Genomic DNA, 22,924 nt, shown 5'->3' with positions numbered 1-22,924 from the left:
GTTACCTTGCAGTATGCTTACTGCAATATTTACTGGTCTATTTTGTATACAGTCACAAATTAAAATTTCAAACATATACGCATATAAAGAGCCTCAGTGAAAATGTGTTTATTATTAACTCTGTGGTGCAAAAAGTTGATTGAAACTCGATTTATTCACTGTTGGTGTAAAGTTGAGATGGAACAACACATGAAAACATCCCTTTAAACCATTCAGACCAATACAATCAATTAAAACTGTCAGATGACCTATTGCCCTGTGATAATAACTCCAAAAAGTCCAAATAGTTTAGATATATTTTTTTCTTTCTTTCCTACTTACGGAAAATTTCTGTTCATATCACAGATTTGTGGTTCATTTCTATCCAAAGAAAAAAGATATAAAACTTCAGGTATTTCACAATGAGATATTAAGGTACATGTAAAAACGTCATGAAATTCTTACATAGTAGCAGAAAGTACGATGGCTACCGTAAGAAAGGCTTTCAGTATTCAATTATGTCACGTCAGTAGATTAGCACATTTTTGCGAGGGAAAGAAAAAAATTTCCCCATGTTCCCTGGAGAGCTCCATATTAAACGGTTTTGTAGAGACCTGCGATTCAGAAAAATCAGTTTATCTCATGAACAAAGAAAAGGAGTTTATGTATCTAAAACATGAGAAATAAAATTAATTTATTGACCCGTTTCCAGATGTGATGCTAAGTTTGGAGGGCCATGTTTTATCTTGTTAATGCCAGTAGAAATAAACACAAACAAATGTTGTGCCTGTTATAAATCTGTGAATCGCTAACTTCCTGCTGTTGCTCTCTTCTCTCGGCAGGTGTATGTCATCAATGTCACCTACTCTGACAACACGTCTCACATCATCTACCGGAGATACAGCAAATTCTTCGACCTGCAGGTAAACCCAATGTTTGCTGTTCCATGGAGGTCGTGACCTCGGATTTCTTTGCTTCTCATCGGGTTGTTTGGATTCCTCGTCGCCTCGATGAATCAGAGTTAGCATCTGGTCAGGGCAGGCAGGATGTTGTATATTTTATTTCCTCAGCAGACTCCTCTACCCTTCCCATCTCATCCCTGGCTTGGCCTCAAAATGTCAGCGAACTGTCAGGCCTTTTTTCTTACAGCACAAGCAAAGGAAAAAGTGGGTTTAATGTAGCGTGCTTTACGGCCGGGCTGCTGTTAAATCCTGTCGCGCAGGCTGCTGATCGGTGGGGTCTTTATTTAGAATCTGGGCTTGTGTAACTGGTTTAAAAGCGCCGGGACTGTTTGTGTTGGAATGAAGTGCTGAAAGCCTCCGCTGTGTCTCTGACTGGCTGCAGGGACCCTGGACTCGCTGCAAGCCGATACGGTATGCGTGCTCCTCCTGAGGTCCGCGGGTCAGGAGTAAATATAAAAAGGCTGTAGTGAAAACGTTGCAGGGGGGAACGTCTCAATAGCAGCAGTGTGCTGCTTCTGCAGGAAATTATGTTTCAGTCAGTGAGAGGGAAAGTCCTCTCGGAAAGGTCTCTTTGACAAACCGGAGCCCCCTGCGCCCCGGCCCTCCCCGCCCCGCCCGCTGCAGCTGATTACTCCCAGTGTGGAGTCAAAGACGGAGGAGGAATAGCAAACAAGGAGAAGCCATTAGATTGACTGGATGTGTGTCTTCCTCCGGCGCTCAGGCTGCTGAGAGGCGCCTAATGAACCCTAATGCTTCACGGACGAGCGCAGAGAAGATCGGCCTCTCACTCATTTAGCTTCTCAGGACGGAGCGGGGCAAAGGTCACCCAGCTCGGTTTGGATTATCTGAGTCGCCAAACACAGACGGACTCCGGACTTCATGTTGGCTTTTTATTGACTTTTTGATTTATGTCAATATGAGATAAAAAACTTTTTTTTTTTAAACAGCAGCTTTTGACTTGTTGAGCAAATTTTGTTCCGAATGACTGAATTCAAGCACGAAAGTGGGAGAATTGCTCTGAGAACAGCAGCGTTAATATTTACTTCCTTAATGAAAATGTGGCAAATTCCTTAAAATAAATTCGACTTGATTGAAGCACCAATAATTTTCCACTTAAACTCTTAAGTTTAACTCATTTGATTGGAGAACATGTTTTCACTGGGGATGAAATCCAACATTAGGAAATAAATGTTTTGCACAAAACCATCACACTTTGTTGGAACCTCAAATGCATCAGAGTTCAAATGAAACCTGAACTCTGACCCCAAACCCCAGGGGAGTTTAAAGGAGCAGAGGGAGAAGCAGGAAGTTGAAACCATCTCTTCCATCACGACGGACAGGAGTCACATCCCGAACTCCAACATCTCTCTGCTCAGCGTTCTAATCTTACAGCCAGACAGATTTAAAGAGGAGCAGCAAAAGCAGATGAGCTGGATTAGCAGAGCTTGACAGCAACTGATGGTCATCCAGGAAATGTTACTGTGGAATATCATCTCTGCTGCCCAGATATGGAGCTGTTAGCAGGTCATGACACTCATGAGACGTCGTATAACAACAGTCTTCGGTCAGAGGCCTCTGTAGATCTGCAGCAAGATTGACTGCTACTGAATATCCTGCAGCATCACAATCCACAATAACTCTATGAAAAAACTGGATATTAGTCACAATGTTTAATTTCACCTTAGAATAAATAATGTATTAAAGAAAGGCCTTGTTTAAAGATGGGGAAAACCAGAGAGCATAAATTCTGTTTTCAGGTTTGCTACAGATCTTTTTCATATTTTTGATTGAACCTGCATTGAAATCTAAGACACTGAATTATTCTACATTGAAGTCTGAAGCTTATGAAATCTTTATTCTACTTTTAAAAAACTAAGAATTGTTACATTCAGTTAGCCTGAATGTTCAAATGATAATGTAGAGACTGGTCTCTGGTTCTGGCTCTCTTTCCATTTTTCCCACTCAGAGCTTCATCGTCTACAGGAAATGAGAATCAAAGGTTCTCAAAAAGCCTGAGCTGGACCCAATAAACCCACTGCTCCAAGTTTACTGGAACATGACTGTGGATGCAACCAGTGAGCCAGCCCATCATCATCATCATCATCATCATCATCATCATCATCATCATCATCATCATCTGACTCCTCCATCCTCCTCCATCTGACCTGAGTCACTCCCAGTCCTGGATTCCCAGTTTGACCAGTCCAGTTTATCTCCTCTGTATGAACTTTTATGAACTTGCTGGAGCTCCTAACACGCGTTTCTCCAGAAGCTGTGTAATTATTTCAGTTCAGATCAGCAGTTGTTCTCCCAGCCTTTTGAAATGAACTTAAAGGTCGCAGGCGGCCTGTTTACACCGACGCTGTGATCAAATCACTTTACAGAAAGGTCACTGAGTCACGAATGAACTGGTTCAGACAAATGTATGTCTGAACCTCAAGTGATGTCTGACTTTAAATATCCCATCTCTTCGTCCTGGAGTGAAAGAAAATACCTGTTGTTTAAGGTGGAGAATATTTTTTTTTTCAGTTCATTTATGTGTGTTAGTGAAGGAAGAAGTTTTTTCTTTTCTCAGACAATAAAACACCTACAGGCCAAACTCTGCCTCTGTTCCACTTTCCAGGACATTTAAGAGGAGTTAGAAATCGTAGTTGGACACTTTCATGTTTTACATGCGACTGAAAAAGAGACAGAGATCCAAAAAGATAAGTGTAAGTTATAAAGTAAGTTGTAAAGATAAGTTTGGACAGTTGAATAAGAATTGTACCCACTCTAATTAAAAATAGCAGCAGGAATTGGCAAACACCTGGAGGAACAGTCCAATGCTCCTTAGAACGGGTTTAAACAGCATAATGGAGGAGCATTGTTGTGACAACATGCTGAAGGCTGGAAGAACAGGACCTTCTTAAAGAGACAGAGGTCCAATTTCAAGATGAAATCAAATAGCGAAATCAAATTTCCTTTACGTAATGTTTGATGTAAACAGTGTTTTCATAAAAACCGAAGTTACTTGACTGTGCTAAGATGCTATATATCTCTGGAAAATACACAATCTCACCACCTGAAACGTCATTGTTTTGTGAGGAAAAGAGGTTATTTTCAATTCCGTGAACTGTGAAGCATGGTGGTGGCTGCATCATGATGAGGTGAATTTTATTTTACAAAATGTATAGGCTCATAAGGAAATAATATTATGTGGAAATGTTGAAATCAGCCTGAAAGTTAAAGCCTGGACACAAGTGGGACAATGATCCTAAACATGCCTTCACCTGAGTCGCTTTATTAGCGTTTGCATCAACACTTTCTAAATCTTTCATCCTGATCCTGACTGCTGCTGCTGATGATTATTGTATGTACTGAACTGATGCTAACGCCTGTCCATAGTCAGTTTGCTCTGCGATCCGGTTTCTGCAGCTGACAGATGTTTCTGTCCAGTTCAAGATCTTCTCTGCCTGAATCCGACAGAGAGGCGCGTTGGTGAAAAGCTCAGAAGTCGTCCAGCTCGCTCTGAAGCCTGCAGGGAGAAGCTTCTCAAGGCTTTTCTTTCTTATTCATGGTGTTTTTCCATTTTATCCGCTCTCCTTCTCTTGCGTGTGCAGAGGTTCTGTTTTCTCTTTGCTCTGTTGAATGATTGAAGGACAGATACTATCAACAGCCTGTGATGAAGAGAAATATGAAAGCATGAGAAGCAGTACATGCAGTTACTTGTAGCAGTTATGTTGCTAACAACTAAAACCCTAAAATGATCCCAACTCCGTTGATGCTGAACGTTTTCTTAGCAGTTTTCACCAGATGTTTATTTGAACTGATTGATTTACCGGAAGCTAGAATTAGACCATTTTTAACTGACTGGATTTAGACACCAGGTGTTAAAGGTTCCAGCCTTTTAGTAATCATTAGTAAACGCATTATAACTGCGTTATAATTACAGTTATAAAGATAAATAGATGCAGTTAAAATATTGAATATATTTGTAATATAAAGGAACGTTTAGTTTGAACCTGTCTGCTTACAACCAGGATGTCCACAAAAGTGTTGTCCTTTAAACACAATGTTTTCAAAAATCTTTTAGAAAACATTACACTTACAACATTTATAACAACCACGGAATGAAAACAAACTGTAGAAACTATGTAGTGTGCATGCCAGGCCTGTAGGAGGCGGTAGAACAGTGTGAGGCGTGTTTTCATAACGCTTTGCTTCCGGTGCAAGTAATGTGTTTTCACTGACATGATAAATGTTCCAAACAAACGGATTTAGCTTTAGCACGACCAAAAAACCTGAAGAAGAAACCTGAAGGCAGAGGCCCGCCACACGTCTCTAAATGTTTCTGGTTCGGATGGTTATGATTAGTTTACAGTTTCTAAAACGTTTCCCTCTGGAGCCTTTTGTCTGGTCAAAAGGTTGTTACCATGGATACAAGAGGCCAAAGCATTCTTACTGTGGAAATGTGAGGCCAAAACAATGTTGCCATAGAAACAAGGCGCCAAAACGTAACAAAACATTTGCGTTGTATTGTCCTGCCATGGTCATGTAAGCGGGATCTAAACCTGCGCTCACACAACAGAGGCGGCCCAAATCCGATTCTTTCACCGCAGACTGAACGGCCCAATTCAGATCTTTTTACCCCCAAAAAGACCCGATGACTGCTACTTCTATTTGTTCTACTAAATCGGATACGTATTCGATTGTCTGAATGATTTTATTGGAATTTTTCGTCATTGATCTGAGACATGTGTCACAATTGTGGGCCAGAAAAAGTCAGTCATGGCAAATCTGGACGTAAACAATGGCTGAAAATGACAATTATTAAATTCTGAAAGAAGTTTGTGTCAGTGAAGTCCATCATATCCCAACACCATCACTCCTGGTTCTGACTCCACATCCCAACAGACTTCTATACAGAAGCTGCAGTCAATGCTTTCCTTCAGGATCATCTGCAGCTGTCTGATAATGATTTACCTTTTAGTTTATAAATCACTGAATGGTTTATTATCTAACAACTTCGGTTTCCCAGCAGAATCTCCAACTAAAATACTGAAAGTTTCTGTAGGCGGAGACGTTAACTGCATATAAAGTTCAGAGGATGAACATGCTGAGTTCAGCTAAAGACTCTCTCCCACATTTATAGCTCTGCTTAAGCAGCACTAAGCCTGTTTCTGCTTTTTAAATATACAGAACCAAGAACAATTTCATGCAAAGCTCAAAAATCTTAATCCTTGTGTTTATTAATGTCTGCTTGATAAAATCTGTGTATTCTCAGAGATTTAAACCATCAGGCAATGGAAAAGCAAACTTCTCTCTTTCCCTGTTTTGCTGCTGATAAAGCAGAATTCAGACCTGAAACTCGTACTCAGCCTCTGCTTATCTGCAGTATTGGTGACGGGGGCAGTTTGAGCGCAGCCGGCGTCCCAGCGCCTCGCCTCTCGCTCTGCAGGTTAATAAACAATGATTGAGTAAACATCAGACTGGACAGAACACGTCCAGGCTCTAAATGCCACCCGGCTGGTTAGAGACTGAGATAGAGCCGTTCACAGATAACAGATGGATGAAGCTGCGGTGGACGTCTCCTCCTGTCCTCCTGTCTCCATCCGTCTTCTCTTTGTCTTCCTGTCCTCTCCTGCGCACTCGTTCGCATCAATGTCTCAGTTTCTCACTTCGTTTCCTCCTCCCTCGGCTCGCATCCTCTCACCTCCATCTGTCTCCGTTTCGCTTCAGAAACCCTCCACCTTTAACACCAAACCCCCCACCCGTCCAGCCGTCCACCCCCACCCGGGGTGTTTTCCCTGCTAATCCAAACCGACCTGCTCATTCAAGGATTCACTGATGTTCTCTTCCAGGTTTCTCTCACGCTGCTTTGCATGCTTTCCTTTTCTTAGTTTGCTAATCTGATTGGAGAATTGCATTTCTGTTGTTTATCCAGTCTGTCTTTTCATTACACTATGCTGCAGTCTAACCCCCTGGGTCCTCTTCATCACAGTTGAAGCTTTGCTCTACAGAGGCAGGGGGAACTTTGGGGACTGTAAACTGTTGAAGTGCAGAATTGGTTATAATTTAATGAAAATTTGACATTTCCAAACAGTTAGAGTCCATTCCTTCTGCTTTCATAGGAATTAGAGGGAAAAGTAGCAGATGCTAAAGACAATCATCTTCAGGCATCATCGCCTGAATTTGAGTGACTGAGTTCATTAAATCCACAACAGAAAAACAGAAAAACAGAAAATATGAATTAGGTGTTTTTCCATCTCCTGGTTTGGAGCGAATCAACCAGGCTGCCAAAGCATAATTTTGTCTGATGTGGATGTTACACATGGATGTAATAAACAGGCAGAGTGAAGCATTATGTTGCTGTTTTCTACATGCTGTTGGACCTTCATTAATTATTTAATGATGAGGACTTCCTATTTGAACATCTGATGATGAGCATCCTGGCTGTAATGTTGTTTATTTATGCTTTGACCACTGCATAAAAAACTCTAACATGTGCTAAAGGGTTCGTTAGTGCACCATCGGGTGTTGACCGGTCCTGACAGTGTCGCCCAGGCAGGACACACAGACAGCGGTGACAGATGTTGAGCGATGCTCTCGATGCCCTGACAGCCGTCACACGTCTGAGGTCTCCCAGACTGTGACAGGAAGCTGTTAGCTGACAACACCGCAAACAGCAGAGGTTTGAGTCGGTAAAAACAGCCGCGCCCCGGTTCCCTCGCTGCTGCACAACGCACCATCACCAGAAAGGCTAATTTTAGTTCCCGTTTCATTCTCTCTCTGCTTTCCTCCATCATTCTTCCACCTGGGTTGGAAATAACGTTCAGATTTTACAGTGAAATAGACGTGAAGAATGAAGTGTAACTGGCCTCCAAGCGGTTTCTGCTCTGCCGTTTCTGCCGGGCCTTGGCACAGGTGAGCGCCTGTTCGCTCTGCCTCTAATTGCACTCTAACTGCTTGTTGGCTGGCCTACTTTGGTAACTAAATGAAAGCAGTGTGAGGGTAAGCCAGCAATGTTCGTTTTTGGTTTCCCGCTCTGGAAGCCGAAAGCGTTGCCGGTTCGCTCTGTCAGATTTCTGCCAAGCTGCTAGAGTGGAAAAGTGCCTGAAAATGTCAGAGGAACATTTATCGTCTCTCTCTGGAAACAGAATAAATGCTGGACTTGAATCAAAGCTTGATAAGTGATGAAATGACTGGGCAACCATGGTATCTCATTGCATCATCTAATAGAATGAAATGCAATTTCTGCACAAAAGACAAGAAATGACAGAAGCATTGGTCCGGTTGGAGGCTCTCCCAAAGCGAATGCTTCAGTTTTGCTCTGATGTGTTTGTGTTGAAGTGTTGACTAACTATGACCTCTGCAGAGAGAGGATTGTTTCAGACGCTTCATATTCTGGTTTTTAAAATCTCAGGTTAATAATAGGCAGAACTGAAGAGGTGAAATCTCATTATCTGAGAATGATTTTGTGCAAAAAATGTAACAAACATGACTTCTATCCTAACCTGCTTAAAAGGAAAATGTAATTCGTTCCCTTTAAGTTACAACTCAACTACAGGAATTTTGCTGTCTTCAATATTATTCTTTATTATTTCTGGTTGGTTATTTGAACTCACTTCTTGGTAGAATTGGTTCAGTTCTTTTAAATTGGTTGTTTCCTACGGATCTTAACTTGTATTTGAAGTCCTGATGGAAACTCTGTCCAAGATTTATCCACTTTAATCCGTCGCAAACTTAAAGAACAACTTACTTTATCTGTAAGTTTGAGGTGAAGCAGAGGAATTTGGAGGTAGTCTTCTTGTTTCATCATCCCATTCACTTTTGAACATGAAAATATCGATTTTGAAGGCGGGAACATATTTCTAGGCTGGCGTCCTCTCAGGCCATGTGACGCAATCGAGGTTTAATCTCCACAGTCTGCGTGAACGGATGAGGTTAAACAGTCCCTGCAGGCTGTTTAACGATGCTGCCGCTTTTAGATCAGGGGTTTCCAAACTTTTTCTCAAGTGGGCAAAAAGTTCACAAGCCCAATAAAATATATTTTTTAAGAACTGAATTAACCAAAATGTTGTGATTCTTTTTATTTTTTACCTACTCAACAATAAACTAAGCAAGAACTATTTTTATCCTGTACTCAGATTTATTTGAAATAGGATCATAGATCCAAAACCTCAAACAGTTTTTGTATGTTTTCCTAGTTAAACTAAAGGCATCAAGTGTGTTTAATATTTTTTGCTCAATTGAAGAAAACTGAAAATGCCATTTTGTTTATTCTTAGCAATAAAACCTTAATCTGAGTCTTCATTTCACAGTAACTTCTGTATTTAGACAAGTTATAATATAGCAATAAAAAGCAGATTTGGGTTCACCAAGGTGCAGCTTAGAGTATAAGTTAATGAGTATATTGGTCCTAGTTGCCATGACAATCCAAGGAAACCAGAAAGCTTGGAAAATATGATCACTTTGTGTTGCATCAACATGTTTGTTCATAGATTTTTTCTTTAAAAGTTGTAGTTTTGTCTGAATTTATTTCATATATTCTTGAATTGTGGACGAGAGGGCCGCACAAAATCAGTCCAGGGATCTTAAATGGCCCTTGGGCTCCATTTTGAGCACCCAATTTCTTCCTTTTTTCTGTTTTTTGTTTTTTCTGAGAACAAAAAGGAAAATTGTTCAACCCTGCATTGCTTCTTAAAGGGGCCGTATTGTGTAAAATCAACTTTTTTGAGCTTTACGTCATGTTATAATGTTACTTCATAAACACATCTGGGCTTTGATTCTTTCATGTTTAAGAAATCTTTTTATCTCCATGGCAACCATTTAGCTGTCCACAATATCTGAGTGGATCTATCTCCACCTTTGAGATGCAGATCCTCCTCAGAGCTGCAGTTTCCAAGCGTCCGCCTCACAGAGACCCCATCACTCCCCCACTCAGCTCCTTCAGACTAGCCAGCAGCAATTAGCAAACACTTGGTGGAACTGCTTAGCTCATTTTAAGAACTACTGCTCAGAGCAGCGCTGGTAAAAAACGTTTTAAAGGGTTGATGGAGAAGTCATGTTGGGATGACCTGAAGGCAGAGTTTCAGAAAGAGCGGGAGTTTTTAAAGAGGCATAATGAAGTTAACCTGTCATTCACAGGTTGTCATTCACAATGACAGGGGTGTCAAACTCCAGTCCTCCAGGGCCGCTGTCCTGCAGTGTTTAGATGTGCCACAGGTAAAAAACAGTGGAATGAAATGGCTTAATTACCTCCTCCCTGTGTAGATCGGTTCTCCTGAGCCTTGCTAATGACCTAATTATTCTTTTCAGGTGTGGTGCAGCAGAGGCACATCTAAAAGTTGCAGGACAGCGGCCCTTGAGGACTGGAGTTTGACACCCCTGTCACGGGGTCCTCTCGTGAATGACAGGTTAAATTATGAAGTTAAATTTCTTTTAAGTCATATTTGATATATGCAGCATTTCTGTAACTACTGATGGTAACATAGTTTCTTGATTGTGCTGCAGAATCGCACAATGTGACTGAAAAACTCATGATACTGTCCCTTTAAAAAACAAACAAAAATTCTCATCAATTTCTCAGAAAAATACAGAGTCTTGCTCTGAGCCCACAGCAGAGCAACAAAAGAGCAACTGCAGACAGCCAGAAGTCACCCAACCCCTGCACCTGTTGTCGTTCTGAAAACGAGGGCGCCGTGACTCACAATCTGGGGCGCAGCACCGCAGCGTTGACAGATTCAGAAACTGAACTCTTATTCTCCTGACTCGTGTTTCAGCTGCAGGAAAGAATGCAGGATATCAGGAGATCATGTTCCTTCCTGAAATAACGTTCCATCCCTGCGCACAGACTTGTGCAGATCTGGTGCCAGGGTGCCACTGTACATCACTCCATCAACTGTGGGTGACTCTGGATGGAACAACTCTAAAAGCTATCTTCAGACATCTGTTTAGCAGAGCCTGAAGCCTGCTGGTGCTGAGGCATGCTCAGACTTCTCTCACATGCTCCATTTAGGAAAAGAAAAGCTCTGAGCTCTGTTTTATTCTTTCTCCTGGAAACAATCTGAAGGATCTAAGATTTAAAGTGAAAGGAAACAAGATGATTTCATCGTGAATAGAAGCCAGATTTGCTCCAGCAGCTAGATGTTTGCTGGAAGACGCAGCAGGAGCAGAGATTTGATCATTTCACGCCCCGAGTAGCGCCAGAAGCAGCGCGCAGTGTGCAGCGTGTTGGGTCTGTTTCTCACCACTCTGAGCTCAGAGATGGTGAGAAAATCACATGCTCGCCTCGTCAGGCCGGTCATGAGTTCCTCCACAGCTACACTTCAGCATGTGTGTTCATCTCCAACCAAAGGCCCGGGAGAAACCCTTTACAGTCACATGACCCACAGCAGGAAGTGACTTATCGGTCCTCATAAACAGACCGCCATGGCTTCCCCGAGTTCAGGCCAAGCGACTCTCACAGCTCCTTTTATAGATGTGCTATTCTTAGCAGAGCGACTTGTTCTTCTGAGTGTTCGTACTCCACGTTTCTGTCGTTAAACTGTGCAGAGGTACTTTTTTCTACTTCTGGGTAGAAAAATATTAACTTAAAATGTTCTTTAGCTTTATTTTTAGTGAAGGGCCAAAAGTTTTTGGTTTTCTGGGATGTTTCTGTAAGTCAGCTCTGATAAATCTGGATTCTGTGGGTGCTTTCAGGCTCTGTTACAGATCGCTGCTCCAATCCAAACAAATCAGATGGTTCAGGAGGCTGACCTCTGGACCGTCGCTCAGCGGTGACCAGTCTGCAGAATGCCTAAAAATCACACTGCAGTAAGAGTAGCAGACTGCCAAAGTCTTACCAAGTACACTTAGTACACATGCAAGGAGACCAAAGAATAACTTAAGAATAACTTTTCAGTGAGATAAAGGAGCTTGTTTTAAAATCAATAATTCTTTAATATTAATCAAAATATTGCAAGTTTTTGACAATTTTTTTCAATGTTAACATGAGAAAAATGTCTCCCTAGAAGGGTTAAAAAAATCTATTTCAAATTATATTCAGCATTTATGAAGGTAACATACTGACGGCTCACAAGTACTCAGCACACCCCTCTTCATAAAACATTACAGACAATTGTGCTATTCCAGTCTTTCAGCTGTAATGTCCTACATCAGGGGTGGCCAAGTCCAGTCCTCGAGAGCCACCATCCTGCAAGTTTCAGATGCATCCCTGCTTCAACACACCTGAATCAAATGACTGCCTCGTTATCAGGCCTCTGTAGAGCTGATCCCGGTCTGTTGGAGTAAGGATACTTCTAAAACTTGCAGGATGGTGGCTCTCGAGGACTGGACTTGGCCACCCCTGTCCTACATCAATTTAGCTAACATTGGTTGGTTAAAATGCTGAATGTTATTAGAATCGATTTTGACCTTTGACCTGCAGGTTTAATGGAGGAAGAGCATCACCTGACCTTTTGTTTCTGACTTTGTAACTGTAGCTTTATATGTTGTGTTTTCACCGTTAGATCAATGTGAATTATAAGTTTCTATAAAATATTTTTGCCACTTTTTTATGTTTGCATTTGATTGATTTAAGCCTGTGTTCCTTAGCTCCTGTTAGCTCCTGTTAGCTTCTGCTAGCTCCTGTTAGCTTCTGCTAGCTCCTGTTAGCTCCTGTTAGCTTCTGTTAGCTCATGTTAGCTTCTGTTAGCTTCTGTTAGCTTCTGTTAGCTCCTGTTAGCTTCTGCTAGCTCCTGTTAGCTCCTGTTAGCTTCTGTTAGCTCCTGTTAGCTCCTGTTAGCTTCTCTGCGTTTCCATGCAGCTGGTGGACAGTGTTGGTTAAACATGCCTTCCCCTGCCTGCTCTGTCCATTTAAACGTGTGCGGATGTTTCCTGTGGGGTTTAGACGTTACAGCGCAGACAGAAAATCAGTTCTATGAATCTGTCGTAAAATATTCAGACAGTGGAAGGAAGGAGGCTGTTTCTGTTTGTTGGCTCCTGTCTCATCATCTCCGTCTCTGTTTCAAGCACTTTCTGCAGAAGGAAATCAGATAGCGGCGTTTATCTGAAACTGTTGCATCAGCGACGTAAAGCATTGCACTGACTGCCAGTCCCTTGTGCCATAACTGTGCATGTTTTCGATTCACCATTTAACGGTGATGTCTGCATAGAGGAGATGTTGCAGAGCTTTTCCTGAGTCGAGAGCAGATTATGAGATTTCCTCAGGGTCTTCGGTCTAAAATCCTGAAAAATATGCAATAAATGTCTTGCTGTGAGCAAGTTTGTTTGGAAGAAATCAATGTGTAATAATAATTTGTTGTGCTGATGTTTTGAAGTGCTTTTTCTTCGGTCTGGTAAATATTTAAACTTTTATTATTGACTCTCATGAATGGATCTGCCGTGTTTAGAAGAGGGAATGGTTCCCTGCGATGTGAACTCCCTGATTGTGTCACAGCTTTGCAGAGAAGCTCCACCGTAAAGCGGACAGCCAAGTAAACATTACATCATCCTAACCTGTCCTCTGACAGGAGAGAGAAGAAAAACACTCCTATTTTTTTATTAATTTTTTTTTTACCTGACTCCTAACATTTCCACTGTTGGTCCAGAGCAGCGAAGCTCCATCCAATCACGTCTCTTCACAACTCTTCTTCACGCTCTCCCTGCGCTGGTTACCAAGGAGACAGTAAAGTCTGAGAAGTAGAGCAATGCTTTGGCATACACGTCGTTTTTATTATTAATTTTTGTTTCTTTTCTTTTCGTCTCAGCAGTACCATCTGGACTTAAAGTTGTGTTTGTGTTGTTAACAAATGGAAGTAGTAAGCGTGTGTGCCGAGCGGTTCCAGGCTGTCATCTGATCCACACTGTCCCACCTGTTCTCACCATTTTCTGTCTCACTGATCCAACAATTCCAGGCCGCTCAGCTTCTCCTGCCAGGAAACTGTCTTCACCAACAGGAAAGAGTCTTTTTTAAACAATCAGTCGACCTTGATCCAAGTGGGCCGTTTAAGGTTCCTGAAACCGGCATGTGAGAGGGGGAGAGTCAACCAGACTCTGATTTTGGTTCTTGCAGGAGTAAATGAATGAAAATGCTGATTTAGCTGCTGGCTCTCCGTTTGCATCGACATTCCTTTCTGTTGGGAGTGTAGGAAGCAGCAGAGCAGGGATGCAAACACAGCATCTTACAGTAAAGAAGCAGAAGCCTTCAGCTGCAGACCACTAACCTAGATTGGGACCCCAGTGGCGTCCTTGTGTCCCGTACTGTGTCACAAAGCGCGGCTCTGTGAAGGATGGATCCGAGTGGGAATGGATTTTGTTTCCAGATATTTCCAAACATCCCAGCGCCTCCAGGCTGTTTGCTCACATGTTAGCTCCCTGGAGTATTTTACAGCCCACAGCCATCAGATTCAGACACATTGTCATGTTCTCCTTTAGGACTTCCAGCCTCCCACACACACAGGAGGAACTCCGGTTTTAATCCTTCCCCTCTGCTCTCTCTGCTTTATTACAGCAGGTCTGCTGCGCCTTCCTCTCTTCCTTCCCAAACCTTTTCATTTAGTCTGTAGATTTTTGCTTATTAAATAACAAACTGAACCAGGTATTTCCAAAAAATGATACAAACCCTGAAACTCACATCAGATTATTTTGTACCTTACCTTAATTCAGATGTGCTGCTGAATATCACATTCTAATGCATTTGTGTTGCAACTCTGAGAAAATTATTTGATGTTTTAAATTTTGAGGTCAAACTATTCCAAATAGTTTAGCATGAAAATAGTAAAACTTTAAGCACAATCTAATTTCAGTTCTATTGTAATACATCCTACTGGTTTTCAGATGTTTGTTGGGTTCGTGAAATAATTCACTAGCATCATGCTAACATGTAGCATAGTCATTTTTAAACTGCGCAGCTACTAACTGTAGTTAGTCAAGGAGCATAAATATGCAGAATTTGTAGCATACAAGCTAACAAACACTTAAACACATAAGCATACTCTCACAAGTCTACATGCTAACTTTTTAACTTCCTGTCTACCAAGCTGTACTACAGTCCTAACATGGTAGTTCCAGGGCTAGTGCAGTGGTCCTGAGTTTTGATCTTGATCTGATAGTTTTAACCTTTAATATCTGTTTAAAAACTCTTCAGCAACATGACTGAATCAGACCTAAAAAATTTAGATCAACCCAATTATTCCCACTAGCTACTAAAAGCTGAAGTCTGTGAATCATTTGAAGTCTTAGAAAGCAGAAACTAAATTAATCTTGGACTTTGCATGTTTGATTTGCAATTTGAACGTCTAATAAGCTCTTTGCACGTCAACTTCCGTGTTTGGGGAAAAATGGCTTGGTCACTTCCGGTCTATTGAAAATGACATTTTACACTCGGTGCTTGCAGGGCTTACTCAAGGTAACAATTAATGATACATCGATCCAAAGCTCCAACAAGTAAGCTGGAGACAGGTTTTAAGATATACGACTCGTCATACATTCACAGATACGAAGGTGAGTTTTACTTTTTTAAACTTTGTGGCTAACATTAACTTTAGCTTATGCTAGCAGGCAATATTCTCGGACATTTTTTTTGCAAAAATGTGCTATTTAAATGGTAAGTAGGTAGGGCAGCTCTGGTGTCAGAGTTTGACTTCAGCTGACAGTTCAGGTTCAAAGTTGTTGCTTTTAGAAAAATATGGCCGTGTTATTTAAGGTCTCCGTGTTGTTTCGTTTTATTACTTTTGCATGTTTCTTGTGAAGAGCTCAAATAGGATAGTGTTTACAGCAGTGTGTACAGGCAGTTGCTCGTCTCTGGCTCTGACATGTTCACTCGTTCCCATATATTCGTTCTTTCGGGCTGAATACAGAAGTGATTCTTTGGAAATAATACATGGATGGCTCCTTTATTTACCATCCGTCTCCCCCTGGTAGTTTTAGGCTGAAGAAGCTGATCTGGAGTGAAGTGAAGGCTGTAAACTTTGCTGTGCGGTGTTAGCTTTAACTGGTAGCGACAAATATTTACAAGCCACCGTTTTCTTAATTCAGGATCGCTTGGAAATCCATGTAAACTTAAAAGCCCATTATATTTGGAAGACAACAATGTTCATAGTATTGCTTTATTTGCTTCTGAAATACGACTTTGTCTTTCCTTTGTCTTTTCCCCTGGTAACTCAAAGCGGAAGCTAGAAGGCCGCATTTCGCTGATGCGGATGTGACGTCAGCATCGTAGGTGCAAAGAGCCCATAGCGATTTTCACTTGCTTTTTAACATGTAGAAAGTTACTCATTGTTCTAATTGGAAATATGTAGTATAGCTGCATGTTTGTGATGTACTGTGACATTTCCAGGAAACAGGCACCTGTATCCCTTCCCCGTTACGATATCGGTTAAATGAACGGTAAAACTTTCTTGTTTGGATCAAGTTTCACCAAATTGGAGTTTCATGAACAATGAAGACATCATCTAGATGTACTTTCTATGAAAATCAAAAGTTCAAATTCAAAACTACTTTATTTCCCCCCCAAGATAAATTAAATGTTGTTGTAACTCATATCATCCAAGGATCTTCAAAGAGTCGTTGTGGATGTTGATGCTCTGGAGAGGAAGGATCTCCAGTAGCAGTCAGTCTGAAGAGGCCTCTGACTGAAGACACTGTTGCTTTAAATCTCTGTCTGGTTAGAAAGTTGGGCAGAGATGTTGGAGTTGTTGATGTGATCCTTCCCCGTTATGATCGATGGAAGAGATGATTTGAACTTTCTCCTTCTCTCAGCATTTTGGACCTGTTCTGCATACATTATAAGAAAAAAAAAGGCTTGTTACCATGGTTACGCTGCGCAAATATCATTTCAGCCACACAGATTTAAAACCAGAGGGGATAATTGTTCTGAAAAGCTACGCATCTACCGAAAGATTATCAAAAGTTGAGAAAAGACCATAAAAATGTAAAAAGCAGCTCTAAGTTTCTGATGAGCAGCTCAGGCAGTTCTACAGTAATGAAATAGAAGAATTGTTTTTAGCTTAGATGCGTCTCTGAAGTGTCTCTTTTATGATAGCTGTCCCTTCAGAGTGTTCTTAGGATAAAACATAAAATAGAAGTGGTTTTAACTAATTAGCACAAAGTATTTTTCTAAATTTTATTTGCACCTCGGTGATAATGGCAAGGATGTCATCGCTCCAAGCTACAACTGGAAAAGTTCTCTTTTAGTTTCTTTTTAATTCTCAAATAAAGCAAATAGGATGCAGGATATCAGCTATTGATCTTTGGAAGTGCTGCTGGGCATATTTTCAGGGCTTGAAAGGAGCCATGCCCTGTGTTTGTGCTAAGCTAATTGCCTCCTGGCTCCAACATGATATACGAGATTGCGGTCAATATCACAGAATCGATCCCGTTATCTCTCACTCAGAAAAAGGAAGCCAAGGAATCCTAAAATGTTGAATTTTAAATGCCATTAACACTGAGCGGCTTCCTCTCCTCTGTTTCCCAACAGATGCAGCTACTTGACAAGTTCCCAATCGAGGGAGGGCAAAAAGATCCGAAGAAGAGGATCATCCCGTTTCTCCCAGGTAATATCCTGCTCCTATCTGAACCGGCTCCCATATTAAAAATGCATGACTGGCACTCAGGGGACGTCACACTGAGCTGGTTACTGATGCCGGCACAGCGAGGGCTGCAGAGGAGACAATCTGTCCCTCCCAGCTGCCATGTGCATGTCTGTAGCATGTTCGGTCTTTACAGATGTGAATGAATTTTCAGATGACGGCGTAGTAGAGCCATTGTATTTAGAAAGTAAAACATAGTAAATTTGCTCCAAAACACAAATGTTACTCAGAAATTTTCTAAGAAAAACAAAACAATTTCCAATATTTGAAAAGTCAAAACATTTGTGAGAACTAACTCGGATTTTAGATGAATCTCAGAAATTTCCAAGACAAAATTTAGAAATTTTCTGAGTTTCTACATTTTTTTCTCCAAAAGTTGAAATTTCCAGGTTTTTCCAGAAGATTTCTGAGATTAATCTAAAAATGTGTTTTTTCTAGAATTTTTTAAAAACTTTTGGATCACAGGAATTTTCTAGAAAATTTCTGAGTTATTTGATGGAAATGCACTCCTTTTTTTCTGTCTTCCATGGCTTTACTACGCCGTTGTAATTTTCATCACATGTATGTTTGTGTTGATTTTAGCCTCGTCTCTACATACACACCTGTTTATCTAGCTGACATTCAGGCCTGTGTCTCCCCAGCGCTGCAGTATCAGCCCTGATTTATGGCAAATTCTGCTGAAGAATTTACAGCATAGGGTTCTTATTTCTATTTGCAGCAGATTATTTTAGTAAATGCTTAAATGTTTAAGCCCGGTGGCTGCCCCCGTACACTCAGCATCAGCAGGAATCACTCCCTGTCTCCCACCTGCCCTCCAGCTGTCCTCCTCGCAGCATCACTCTCACATTATCCCACTAACAATGATCGAACTTCCACCTCCATCTTCTCCGTAAAGTCACCGTTCTCGGATACAAACGACGCCTGTCCTCTCCGGACATGTAATTCGGGTCAAGCTCACTGTGCGACACTAAATGGGCTTTCTAATGGGAACGGATTGAAAGAGCCCATTAGGTTACGGCACTGAAGTGTCTCACTTTAACAACCTTTCTGTTGGACTAATAATCCAGGACGCAGAAGTGCCACTGCTGGCATTCAGGGATTCCTTGGTCTCAATTTAATGATAAAACATGAATAGAAATGTGACAAATAGTGACCAGTCTACAAAATGTGTTTGAAATGGTTATTAAATTAAAATTTTCAATTTGGACAGGATTAGTTCATAACTTTCCAGCTTCTTTCAATCTGCATCTCTACAGATGTAACTGGTCCACTGGCCAATAAAACAGAAGAAAGACGGAGAAAATCTGGAGCTTTTGTATTTTAAAGGAGGGGTGTTATGTAAAATCAACATTATCCACTCATCAAAAACATAACTTTAGTCTTGCTTGTGCTCCTCCAGACTAGTGGCAGCAGCATCTAGCGAATTTCCTCCTTAGCAGAAAATACTGATTGCAAATCTGCATCCATCTGCTTGTGACCTTAAGTTCTAGTAAACTTATGAATATCCCACATAAGGGTTTTCGAGTGGCCTAGTAAAAGTTTGGACATTCAGTTTGGACATGATCTTTGTACAGGGTGCAAAGCTGCAGGATCATTTGGGCCTGTTTGGTCTCTGTTTTCCTGTCAGCTTTACAGAGCCAGATTTAGAGGAAGTCCTCTGGGTTTTATTTGGGTTGTGCTGATGAAATGGAAGGTTTGCAGTTTTGTCTTATTGTGCTGAATGAAAGGAGCGGCTTCTATTCAACGTTTCTCCAGCCAAACATCCTCAGCTTTACACTGCAAACAGAACGTTGCTGCAATCTGGGCTGTTTTAGTTGTTAACAGGCAGAAATATGCATAACTTAAAAACTTATTAGACTTAAAAACCTGCTTTTCACTTCCAGACCACTTGGATAACCACTGCTACTTGTTTCCAAACCAAAAACTGATCTGATCTGAGTGTGATCATAGATCTTGTTATTGGTTTATTAAAGTGATACTTTAGTCCTAATCTTCCTTAGAAGAGATCCACGTACATTAAATACAAAGTTTTGTTTAAAAAAAACTTACTTTTTTAATTGTTGATCTGCAAAATACTGACATCTGCTGGTTCATCTGAAAACTACACCATCAAGTTTTTACTGCCTACGCCGAAAAACAAGCATATATTTCTTCTTCTTTGTTTACACAGTCCAGTTCTTTCCTCTTGTCTGTTTCCTTGTTGTTCTTTCCTTTGTTTCTTCCTAAATAACATCACACTTTTCCTCGTTTGTCCTTCACTTTTCCTCGTGTTTTGATTCTTTGTTTTTGTCCCTTTTCCTTTCCCCTCTCCAGGCAAAATCCTGTTCCGGAGGAGTCATGTGCGAGACGTGGCCATGAAGCGGCTGCGTTTCATCGATGACTACTGCAGGGTAAAGCGTTCTGGCTGTAAACCTCCCTGTTGCTGTTCTGAAACATTCCTGACCTGTGAGGAGTCCAAACACTCCTTCACATGTCATGAAAAAGTATTTCTACTCCTTAAATTTGTTCTCATTATTCACACAAAGCAGTGGAAGGAAGTGATGCATGTTTTCCAATATTTGTTGCCAATAACAATCTAAAAAATGCACAATGAACTTGTATTTAGTCCCCTTTAATCTGAAACCCCTAAATGAAAGTGCAAAGCTCTGAACATCTCCCAGAGCCAACGGAGAATCTGTAGGAAGAACTGAAATTTCTCCTTCTAATCTGACTGAGCCTGAGTGATTATGCAAAGAGCAATCGGAAAAAATGTCAGTATCTACAGCTGGTTGAAACAAATCATGAAAAGCATTTATCAGTTTCACAGTTATGAACTTCCAGTGGTGATCTGTCATATAACGGCTCAATAAAACAGACTGAGATTTACAGCTATAATGTGAAAAACTATGAAAGGTATGAATTAGGGTTTTGTGAACTGGCCCATCACAAAACTTTAAAAATTCAGATTTTGGCTGATGCCATTTTTGTTTGCTAAATATAGTGACTTTTACTCAGTCTGGATGCTCCAATTCTGATCTTTTTTCCTCCGTCTTGTTATGATCTTGTGATGATACTGTCAGTTTCTGTTGCTGAAAAACGTTAAAATGGATCCATAGATGGTGGCATCCATTATTACATCTGTTAATAGAGCGCTGCCGGGTATCGTCTACGTTCTTCTTCTACGTCTCTTTGGGGTCGTAAACTGTTTACACGGAAATCTGATTCTGGTCACATTTAATTAGTATGAACGACCACGCAAAAAAAAGAAGAAATCTTACTTTAGCAAAAAAAGTCTGAATTGAGTATCAATGTGTGAATGTTGCTTACGTCTCTAAGTTGCTATCAGTGAGGTGACGCTTGTTGTCCAGCTCTCTGTCGTAACAGAGCAAAGCAGACAGTGACTGATTTTCAGACAAGAAAATCTGTCTGAATCGGTTTTTGCATGTACATGTTGGCCGATCGTGATCTCCCAAAATTAGGGAAATCAGAGTGGATTTATCTCTGAGCACCTCCAGTATGAATACTTCATCAGGGTGCTGACCAGTCCGATCCTGGATCAGTTGGTTCTGAAGCAGCAGGACTGACCGGATCGTTCCTCCAGTCGAACCTTCAGTTTATCAAACTCCAGCTGTTTGCAGAGGAAGTTCTGACCCTTCAAGACTTCCTTCCCATAAAAATACACAACTTCAAAGAACTACCTGTCTGTAATTACACACTTCAAGACAGACTTGATTGTCACTTCCTGTTCACACTCTTATTAGATACGTTTTATTTCATGTGTGCAGGATTACGATCTTTTCCTGCTTCGCACCCTCCTCTCCTCCCTTCCTTCCTCTTGGCACAACTCCACACTATCAGGGGGAAATGGCTGCAGTACAGCGGCTTTGTTTCCACACACAATTAGGAGGTTGTATTGTTGGCCTGCATTAGCGAAGGTTAGCCAGAGTATCAGCTCAGTAATTGGGAGCAAAGAAATAAAAGCAGATCCACTCGTAGACGGACTCTTTCTTACCCAAATAACCTGCAGCAGAGTAATTTATCCTGCAGCAGGCTTTCCCTTTCATGCAGCGCTGCAAAGCGTGCCACACTGTTTACTTCCTGTGTCCTGTTCATGAGGCACAAACAACAGAGAGGAAGAGTAATTACTCAGTGTTTTCAAAGGCTTTTGCTCTGGAGAATACGGGATGCTGGGTTCCAGGCAGCTGTGGATGCTCAGCGTGATGCAGCCTCTTCAATCACCACCAAAACACTTCTATAGTATTAGAGGAGATGAACGAAATATGAAGGTAGTTCAGATGACGATTTCAGCTATTTAAATTAAAGGCCCGTTCTGTTTCATCTTCACGGTTTGGCTCCTCGTTTGGCGGCTGCGTAGCTTCAGCTCTGCTAGCAGCCGGTCGGCTGATTAAATATAGATGGATAACAGACACACGATCCTCTTTGACTGGGGTTGAGCTCTGTCTTTGAAGACACTCTGAGGCAGCAGTTCACTGATCTATATCACAAATCTATGCTGGTCAAAAGTCGGCAGGTTCAGTCAAATAAATCCTGCGTTACAGGGGTTTGCAGCTGAGTTTACTTCTTCAGCTGGTTTTCCCGTTTTACTTGCTGGAATTTCAGTCTAAAGTGTGAAAAAAAATCCTTCATGCAAATATTTTTACACCTTTTGGATTATCAACTGATGCAGATTTTTTCACTTCTATTTTTAATAGAACCTCCTGTACCGTTTTAGTCTCGGTGAAATGGATTTTAGGATGCTGGTAGTAAAGCTGAATGGTGTCCCATCCAGGAAACATCCACATCCCCAGAGTCAACTCAGGGATGTGTGCTCTGCCATTTTTTGCAAATTGTGCACATAAATAACTGCAAGAATGTAATAAAAAAAACAGGCACAAATGAGCACAAAAGAAACCCTTTGAGCGACCTGTTCCCCCTTTTGCCTGTGGGGGCGCTGCACCAAGAATCACTGAAGGAAACGACTCAAAAACCTCTGAAAAAGACACTGAGTGCAACTTCATTCTTCACAAAATGCAACAAAAATGGAGAGGTGTTAGGTTTTAGTGGTTGTAGGATTTCTCTTTTATGTTTGGTAAAAGACCACCAGACATTTCTCCCTCTAGTGCTACACGTGCGCTTTGGTTTTGGTTGTATTTACCCAGAATGCAATCCACTATAGTCTGCTTCCTGCTTCTGGTGGGAACCAGAATTTACTTTAGCCTAACCAAGGCTTAGGTTTGTAGCCGGACCAGTGTTCGCTTTTTTGGTCCGCTTCAGTCTGATTGTGCATTCACGCTTCCCCAACCGAACCGGACATTCTAGGTAAACAAACTAGAATTTGATTAAAGTGGACCAAACAGGGCTGGTGGGAATGCACACTATCCCAACCTAACTGAATAAACTGCCCATAATGTTGTTTTTGGGTTATGAGACAAAAGCAGGTTAATGCTGGATCTT

General features: G+C 41.3%; 1 protein-coding gene across 8 annotated transcripts in view; it reads left to right on the top strand.

Moving 5' to 3' along the window:
- The window catches only part of sh3pxd2aa (SH3 and PX domains 2Aa), a 94,113-nt gene that overhangs the window by 15,842 nt on the left and 55,347 nt on the right, over positions 1-22,924 (top strand). For all 8 annotated transcript variants that reach the window (XM_016675584.1, XM_016675589.1, XM_016675588.1 and 5 more), the window contains 3 exons: positions 822-902; positions 17,380-17,455; positions 19,805-19,881. In XM_016675584.1, coding sequence (XP_016531070.1) covers positions 822-902; positions 17,380-17,455; positions 19,805-19,881 — 234 coding nt within the window. The remainder of the gene's footprint in view (positions 1-821; positions 903-17,379; positions 17,456-19,804; positions 19,882-22,924) is intronic.

This window comes from Poecilia formosa, unplaced genomic scaffold, assembly GCF_000485575.1.
Source record: "Poecilia formosa unplaced genomic scaffold, Poecilia_formosa-5.1.2 Scaffold117, whole genome shotgun sequence".
NCBI lineage: Eukaryota > Metazoa > Chordata > Actinopteri > Cyprinodontiformes > Poeciliidae > Poecilia > Poecilia formosa.
The sequence above is the reverse complement of the archived record's forward strand: the minus strand, read 5'-3'. Positions and strand labels throughout refer to the sequence as shown.